Genomic DNA, 8,402 nt, shown 5'->3' on the forward strand with positions numbered 1-8,402 from the left:
AGAGTATTATATGTTCACAACGCTAAACAATGCCGCTCTTTTGCAGCCTACACATATTGGCTTTTAATTTATTGCTTAATTCGGACCATGTGTAAGGGCACATGTCATTTCCTCATGTCACTTCTGCTGTTCTTTTAATAATAAGATGTAGTAGGAAAGCCGGATAAAAAAGTTATCAATGTTTCCAGTACCAGCACATCAATCAATAAATAAACTGATCGATCAGTCAATTAATCACAGCCGCATTATAAATATATTTCGCCTCTACAGTATATTAAGGTTAATTGGATAAATCAAATTAGGGTTTGGGTGCTCTATTTTAGGCATCCACTCTGCGTATTTTTCGCACAAGGTCGTTCCGCAGTGTTTGAATGTTCTTATTGAGGAGCCGCATGTGATATGGTCTGTTTCTTTTGTTGTTTGTTAATAGAAATTCGCTTGCCTTGAGTTCAGTGCACGTGTACGCATTCAGTGCTACTTTTTTGTTCGCTCTGTTTAAATTACGATGCTTATGTAACGATCCGAACTAGCCTTGGGCTCGGGAACCAAATGTATTTTGCACATGATATTGTGTATACACAGTGATACAAGATATTGCACGTTACATTGTGTATGCTTTAATATGACTGTTGTCGGGAAAAATCGAGCGCCTCGTTGCGCTTATCGTATGTCGTGGGCCTCGAATTTCGCACTCCTAATGCCATGAGGTAGCATTCGACGGTTCATTGGGCAGGTTCCCGCTCCTCAGCTCGCATATTATACGGGAAGCCTGCGGTTAAAATGATGTTCATCATCCGCCGCCTTGCCCGTGAGCTGTACAGGCTAACACTCCCAAAGTCAATCATGCATGTACACATACACAAATACTCAAGATAGTGGGTAGGAGTTTGGCCGCCGTCTTAGCTTAAATGATAAAGCACCGCACTCGATCGTAATGCGGAGCATGTAGGTTCAGTCGTCACATGCGGCAAGCTATCTTTTCATTCACTTTAATTTCCCTTTATCTTGTCATTTATACATTTCAATTAAACATAACAATAAATTTCCTCTACGCTTTCTATGGCTTCGTTGACTGTTTGTTCGTACGGTTGTGCCTAACTAAATATTGCTTCCCCTAGGATCCCTGTCCTACACGTTCATCCTGGAAATACTTCGACTCAACACTGCAAAGCTTTCCATGTCAAATTATTTTGACTTCTGTTGGCATCATTCCGTGAATTCGCACCACAGATATGTAATTTAAACGACGATGTGTACGTTGCGAATGTAGTCATAGGAATTGTATCGGAGGCACAAGGATTCTGTTGTTGCTGGACTACTGTAGCTGGGAAGGAGAGGGAGGAGAAGAGGCCGTTCCCATATAAGAGAGGGGGGAGGTGATGTGAGAAGGCAAGGAAACCCCACTACTATATGACAGCGGTGGCGAGGAAACAGGATAAGCTTAACTTGAAGGCACGGTACAGTACGTTGCTGTTATTTCTGAAAAATAAACGCCATGCAAATATGTCAAGCGGGCAACTTACGCAGGGCGTGCAGAAGCAGAGCCGAATTAATTAAAGCGCAACGCAGGGTCCAGGAGACACTACGGAAGCGGTCGACCGTCAAATCAACACTTCTGTGCCCGCCGCGTTAGCTTTGCGGCTTTGGCATTGCTAGAGGTCGTGAATTTGATCCCAATCGCGGCAGCCGCATTTCGACGGGGGCGAAATAGAAAACGCACGTGCTCTTAGATTTTGAGACACGTTAAAGAACATCGCGGTGTCCAAATTAATCCGGAGTCCGCCACTACGGCTTGCCTGATAATCTGAGTGTGGTTTTGGCACGTACAGCTCCATAATCCAATTCCACTTTAATACTTCTGCCACAATGCGATGTGCCATGTGAGGAAATGACAAAGCTCAACCCTCTCAGAGGTTATGCAATATGGCGCACAACAACGCCTCAAGCAAACACCTCTCCCTGTGTGTTCTGTGTACTACGCAGACAGACAGCAGTGCTGCACGCGAGGTAACGTTCAACATCAACTCACCACTCTCGTGTTAACCTAAACGTTGAAGAAATTAAGCTTTAGCCGTCACCATCACCGCTAATTATCGTCAATCAAAGCATCCAGCACGGAAAGCTTCGCTTACATCGATTCCCACAGTGCGTGGGATCTGCATAATTCTTTTTCTTTGAGTGACCGTATTTATAGGGTTTCATCATTGCACGATCGCACTGCTTCTTTATAATTTTTTTTTCTACTGAGCGTGTGAACTCAGTTTCAAGTAAACGACTAACTTTTCAGTGCGGGTGACCACTTTGAGTGAATTGTTGTAAAATGTTGTATATGTGCTACTGCATCAATTTTCCGTCCACTTTATATAGGGCCTTCGAATATGCGGTGCTTATAAGTCCGTCTGTTGTTGTCGTCGTTGTTGTCTCCAGCGATTTGAACATTACAGTTCTGTAGACTATCGTCTACAATAAAAGCAACGTTCCGTTGATTTATTGTAGTCATTTCATCACATCAATGTTATTTACCCATTAACCAAAACAACGTCGGGATCTCAAAGTGCAAGGACAAGGCCGATACTGCGTGCTTTTTCATTGCGCTTTCGCGCGCCTTATCTTGATATGCTAAGCAAACCAGGTTTCGTGGCCTCCCTGGCTGCATGCCATTACGTGGGGCAAGAAGGATGAAAATGAGAAGACTCAAACAATTTGTTTTCCGCTGTCTGTCTGTACTGCATACAAAAGTCAACAATGTTGGCGGGGCCCTTCCGTGTAGCGAGCTGTGGAGGCGTCATGAGTCGCCGTGCTTCTGCATATGAAGTGGCTTAGAGGGGAGATGGGGACGCGTGCGAAGCGCGTCCACACAGCATTTATGGAGACGTGCATGTAGTATTTATAACACATTTTGAATCAGTACTACTCTGGATCATTCAGTATAAGTGACAAACCGCTGTCGTATGTTCTACACCCAAGAAAACGATTTCAGAATGCCCAGTCATAATCATGCCATATCCTTATTCCGAGGGTTCGAATGTGGAATGCTTATGAAACCAACATCAGAAGATGGCGTTGAAAAAGAAATGCGTTTAGGTTCAAGTATAACAACATTTATTTAAGTGTTGGTGTGGATGTCACTGCGTCGGCCTCTATATACCTCCTGCGTCAAGGAATCCAGGTCGGACTTAATGATGCATGAGAGAAACATGCTGTGTTGCTGACCGTGCATCCGTGCCCGGAGGCCACCTCAGAGCTCGCCGGGGTCACCGCGGTTGTGACGTGCTGACGAGCAAAGTTTGTTTTCTGGGGATCTCTTGTTGCGAAAGAAAGCCGAGGCGAAAACAAAAGAAAGAAAATAAGAGAAAGGAAGCTTTGGCTTATCTGGATTTTGCTGCAACCGAATCATTTCTGTCGTACGTATGAACCAAAATATCTGCTATCAGTCCTTTATAAGTAAGAGCCGCGTTTTATTTTGGTATTGATCGTCTCGGAGGCAAACGAAATTATTGGAAGGAATTGAAAGGTATGTGTCGCACCAGGAAATAGTACTCGAGTGCTTGCCGGTTATGTAGCATATCGCCCTCGCATCGGCGACTGTTACGGGGCGGAAGCGAGGATAGCGCAAGTTATAGAACTGTGGCGTTATTCATACGTGCCCGAGGATTGAGCGATATGCCAGGCGCCTTTGTCGCGAGTGTACTGGGCGTGTGTGTGTTTGTGTGTGGCAAAGCCACGGAGGAAATGATGCAGGAGCTTCCTCGCTATCTGCGAAGAGCCTCTTGCGTGGGTCTATCGGGTGCACTTTGTCCGTGAATCTAATATTGGGGCTCTGCACCTTGGGGCGAAATGCGTTTGCGAGTGCAACGGAAATGCGCGCCTGCGCACCGGTACACAAAGCGAGCCAAGCGTCCGTGCGCGCGGTGTGGCGCAGCGTCCCTGTTTTTTTTTTCCTTGTGATTAGCCCATATCCGAGCACGTACCACCACTGCCCGCATCGGGCTTGCCCTCCCGCCGCTCGCATCTCGCATGGGGACGACTGGATTCTTGCCGTTTCCTAGCGGATCTAGAGACCGCGTGTGTCCCCGCATCTCGAAGCTCAGCGCCTGTACTTTCCTCATGCAGTGCTCCGGCGATTATACCGCTATTTTGGGGGTTGTCGCTCTTAAGGTATATAGGGAAGCGACAGTCGGCCGCAGACGGTCCTTTGGAGCGCACAAGTTCAGAGAAGCCGCACTCGGCAGAGAAGCAGTCGGCATCATGCTATTGCTTGTAAGTATCTTCGCACTCCTTGTGTGGTGAGACCAAAGCTTTGTACAGGCGCACGTGGGAAAGGTCCGCAAGGGCGCGTATAGAACTGCGAAAAAACGCCAATTCCTTCAAAATTTACACAATCCTGTGCTGTTGTGTTAAAGAATCAAGCTTGCTTCGTTTATGGGCGGTGGAGCTTGTGTGCCTAAAGCGGCTGTCAGTCACTTCAGTCGGTCACCGCACTTTCCCTCTTTTGCTTTATATAGCGAACCCGTTTCAGAAAACTGCTTACGTAAGACACTTTACTTTTTCTTTTGATGTCTTCGCGTGCTTGTGTTCTAGACTATATCCAACGCTCATATCTCAAGATGCCGAGAGTGTTTTTAATTTATTGGCGGCACTCGGTGAAATGAGGCTGCGCTTCCAAGGATGTGTTATTGCTAAACCTTGCACCTACTAATGGTGTTGCACGCTATGGTGGTGCAAGATCTCATACCTATTTGCCTTGACTCATTTTGCGGGCTACGCGAACCTTGTTGCTGTGAGTACTGTCTTGGAAAAAGGTGTGCAATGCTACTGGTGTGGTGAGAATTCACTGTTCGGAAAGTTGATTCGACATATAGTGTTACTTCCAGACCAAAGGACGGGACAAGCTGAATACGGCTATTGTCTACTATATTTGTTTTTAGCATCCTTTGTGTTCTTTGTGTTTGTACTGTCCTTTACATGGGCTGGAAGCAGCATATTGCAGGGCTAACATTTTATACAGTCCCCACTAGCGCATAATTAACCTTTCTTTCCGCGCAGGCAATTCTTGCAACCATTTCTTTTTTCTTAAGGGACTAAAGTGTTTATCTAAATAAAGCTGTCAACATTGCTTGGTTTGATACAAAGAAGTTATAAAATACGAAATATTTCTTATATACTTCCCTTTACTTTTTATTTTAAGGTTAAATTAAACAAAATAAACTAGTGGTATTGTCGGCTTAAGGATACGCGAGCAATGATTTTGTTTCACATCAGCGTTATCCTCGTAGGAGCACTCTTGTGCATTGAGATGACAGTATGAAATCTTAAGACTTGGTTCCATATCCACGATAAGGTGGGAATAATATTGTTGCATCGCCCTATAATTGGCATCTGCGAAAAGCTTGCCGAATAAAACTGCACTGCATTCGAGTTCCCGGCAGGGTCGAGAAAGCCTCTTCCGCGCGTCGTTCAGTGACACGGCTAATGCCCTCTGTTGCGCTGTTACCGAGTCCGACCCCTGTCCTTCGGTAACACCGCGCTGCGAACTTCCGGTGCGGCGAGGAAAGGTCGGCGCTTCGAGGCGCTCCTTTCACGCAAGGTGCCACTTTCGAGAGCTAGACGTCGGGAGCAGCGCGGCGGCAAGCCACTACCGGGAAACCTCGCCGAACGCATCGCACGTTGCAGACGGAGCGCGGTCAATTACGCACGCGATGACGCAAAGGGGCGAACGGTCGAGCGAGGCCGAGATGGCGGGGCTCCTGGCCTTTGCGCAATGACTCGGGTCACCGGCGGCGGCTGTTGAGGCGCACTGGTCTGCGACGCGGAGGCCCCGCTGCTCTCCTTCCGGATGGCCTCCTTGTGTGTCTTTCGCCGTCTGTACTAACCTTCCCTCTTTGTTTACGCTGTTTATTTCTTCTTTTCTTTTTCTGTCGTGGTCTGTCGTGGCGTATTCAAAGGGGGAGGCGGTCGCCTCGTCATTACTTTCCCCGTCGTCTCTGAAAGCCGGAGAACTGAGCGCCGCGTCCGTTTGTTCCGTAGGCCGTGGCCCTGTTCTGCCCGCTGGCGCTGCCGGCCTTCGCAGGAACCATCCGAGGCGTGCGCGGCCTCGGAGATGCGGCGGGCGGGGCGGTCGTGCCGGCGCTCGCCATCACGGCGCCCGTTGCCCAGGTGCGCTTCGAGGCCCGGCCACAGGTGAAGGTCAAGCTGGTGCCCAAGCCCGTAATCGGATACGTGACCGAACCCGTGGCGTCGGTGCAGCATGGTTTCAAGCCCGTGCTGACCATCGCCGCCGGCGTTCCCGTCAGTCTCGTAGACGGCAGCATCGGTGGAGGTGTGGGCGGCCCCTTCGGGCCTTCCACGGGCTTCTTCTCTAGTTACGGAGCGTCTAACAGCTTGGACTACAAGTGGTGACTTGTGCCGGTGCCCCGCCGGGCATGCAGACCGGAGAAACAGTGCTGTTTCTGCTACCGGGCAGTTTGCTCCCAGAAAGTAAGTGCAGAGATTCGTCACGCGAGGATGACTTTTAAAGATATTATTTCTGTTTAACTGGCTCGATTTTTTTTGCTGCTTATTACGTTCAAATTTAAATCGAGGTGTGCGTTGGGTCATTCCAGCAAAATATATTTTGGGCGGCTTTTTCATTTTACGAAAACAAACCGATGTTAATTGCCAGTATATATAGACTTGCGTGATGGTCCGTTTGCATGAAAACTAAATACATGTCGTCTAAAACAAAAATATAGCCGTTTATTAGGAGATATAATAACGCTTTAATAAAGCAGAATACTGCACTCTTGTCTGAACATTCTCTGGACAACAGTCAAGCCAGTCCCAGTACCGCTTAAGTAGGTGCACAAGTGGGTGTTGTTATGAGCTCATAAATGACATGCAAAAATTGAAAAGGACGGCTCGCGGTTCCCAAGTGGGCGCCTAATGGTCGTGAGCGGTGTACAAACGCAGCATTCGAACACTTTAAGCGAAGCTACATCGAGTACTACGAGCTGCAGAGTGTTCGCGATTCCACGTTGCCGTCAGCGAGTTAGTGTAGGTGAGCGGCAAGATTGCCCCAATCTCATCTTTCGGGTCCGCTTCACGTAGGAAGCACTCTTGCGGACGCCTCAGCGCTAGCGAGCTATACTTAACCTCCGAAGAGCGATCAACAAAACCATAACGCACACCTTGCGCGTATTTAAAGCTCAACGCACGCAAAACGGGTCGAAGGAGAGCGCGCGTTGCGCTTGCTTTCTTTGCTTCCTCTGCTTCCTCGTGTAGTGCCTCGGCTCCAAAGGGTGTTCTTGTTCTTTGCAGGGGCTGCCGGGGGTCAAGGCAGATCGGGCGCTCTGGCGTCACGATCGAACCATCGTGTATATTTTGTACATAGGCCTATATATACGCGCCAAGTATGAAATTGGGCGCCCCTGTGTGGGCTGCGTCTGCAGCCTTCGTTGCTCCAAGTCAACGTCCTCGACGACGACGAATATACAATTCCGGACTAGCAACGCTGGAACCGGCACGGCTGCCTCGCTTCCTGACTCGCCCTTCGAGATCTCAAATAAAATTGCTCTGGCACGTGGTCATCGCGGACCATGGACTTGGAAGTGGCGTGTTGTTATTTTAGAAACGATGCACTTCGAGCGGCGGTTCTACGTGCGTGATAGCCGCAGATGACGTTTTCACGCGAAATCTACCTGTGAAGCATGTCTCCGCAGTAGACAAAGTCGTCCACTTCACGAGTACAAAAAAGTGACCAGGGTGACGTCTATACCACATATTTATATTAACTAAAGAAGAGTGTACTAATACTAATTCCAAAATTTAATATATGCCACTGGAAAACTGATGAGCTGCTTTTCCAAGAGTGCGGCTCTATAGACCTCATGAAGTAGCGTTATAGGTGTGAGGGTAAATGGCAAAAGGAGAAGTCGACACCTCCCCTCCTCCCCCTCCTTCCAATTTTGCGTTAAGAAAGTATGTTTAAGGATTACCTCTGCAGACACCGGCTGAATAGTGAAGTGGCGGCCAAGTAGCCGTGGCTCCACAGCGTTACTGCACTATTGCGAAATACTTACCTTTGTCACTTCGCAGTTTACAGTACAGCAGGTTACGGTTCCTTGCAGAAGTTTTTCTTTTCGCGCGGGTAGGTTTAATATCATCATCTACACTGCCTCTCCCAACGGTATTCAATTACCTCTGCATTGCGTCAGCAGATTGCATCCTGCGCCTGCAAGTTTTCTAATCCGATCACTCTACCAAATCCTTTGCCGCCGTTGACTGCATTTTTCTGTGCTGTGTACATGTCATTGCTTTAATAGCGCACCGGTTAGGTGATATAATTATTACATGACCTGCAAAAGTCCAATTCTTTCTCTTAATCTCAACTATAGAAAATCAGCCATTCCGTTCGATCGCTTCTT

The 8,402-nt window shown here is 47.9% G+C and overlaps 1 protein-coding gene across 1 annotated transcript; it reads left to right on the forward strand.

Annotated features, from left to right (window-relative positions):
* The first annotated feature begins 3,988 nt into the window (after nucleotides 1-3,988).
* Nucleotides 3,989-7,586, forward strand: LOC126547075 (uncharacterized). Its single transcript, XM_050194926.3, has 3 exons — nucleotides 3,989-4,260; nucleotides 6,028-6,477; nucleotides 7,297-7,586. Exons 1-2 carry the CDS (start codon nucleotides 4,018-4,020, stop codon nucleotides 6,397-6,399), a joined length of 615 nt encoding a protein of 204 aa, XP_050050883.1. The 5' UTR covers nucleotides 3,989-4,017; the 3' UTR covers nucleotides 6,400-6,477; nucleotides 7,297-7,586.
* Nucleotides 7,587-8,402: the final 816 nt, after the last annotated feature.

The sequence above is a fragment of the Dermacentor andersoni genome, chromosome 1, assembly GCF_023375885.2.
Source record: "Dermacentor andersoni chromosome 1, qqDerAnde1_hic_scaffold, whole genome shotgun sequence".
Taxonomy (NCBI): Eukaryota; Metazoa; Arthropoda; class Arachnida; order Ixodida; family Ixodidae; genus Dermacentor; species Dermacentor andersoni.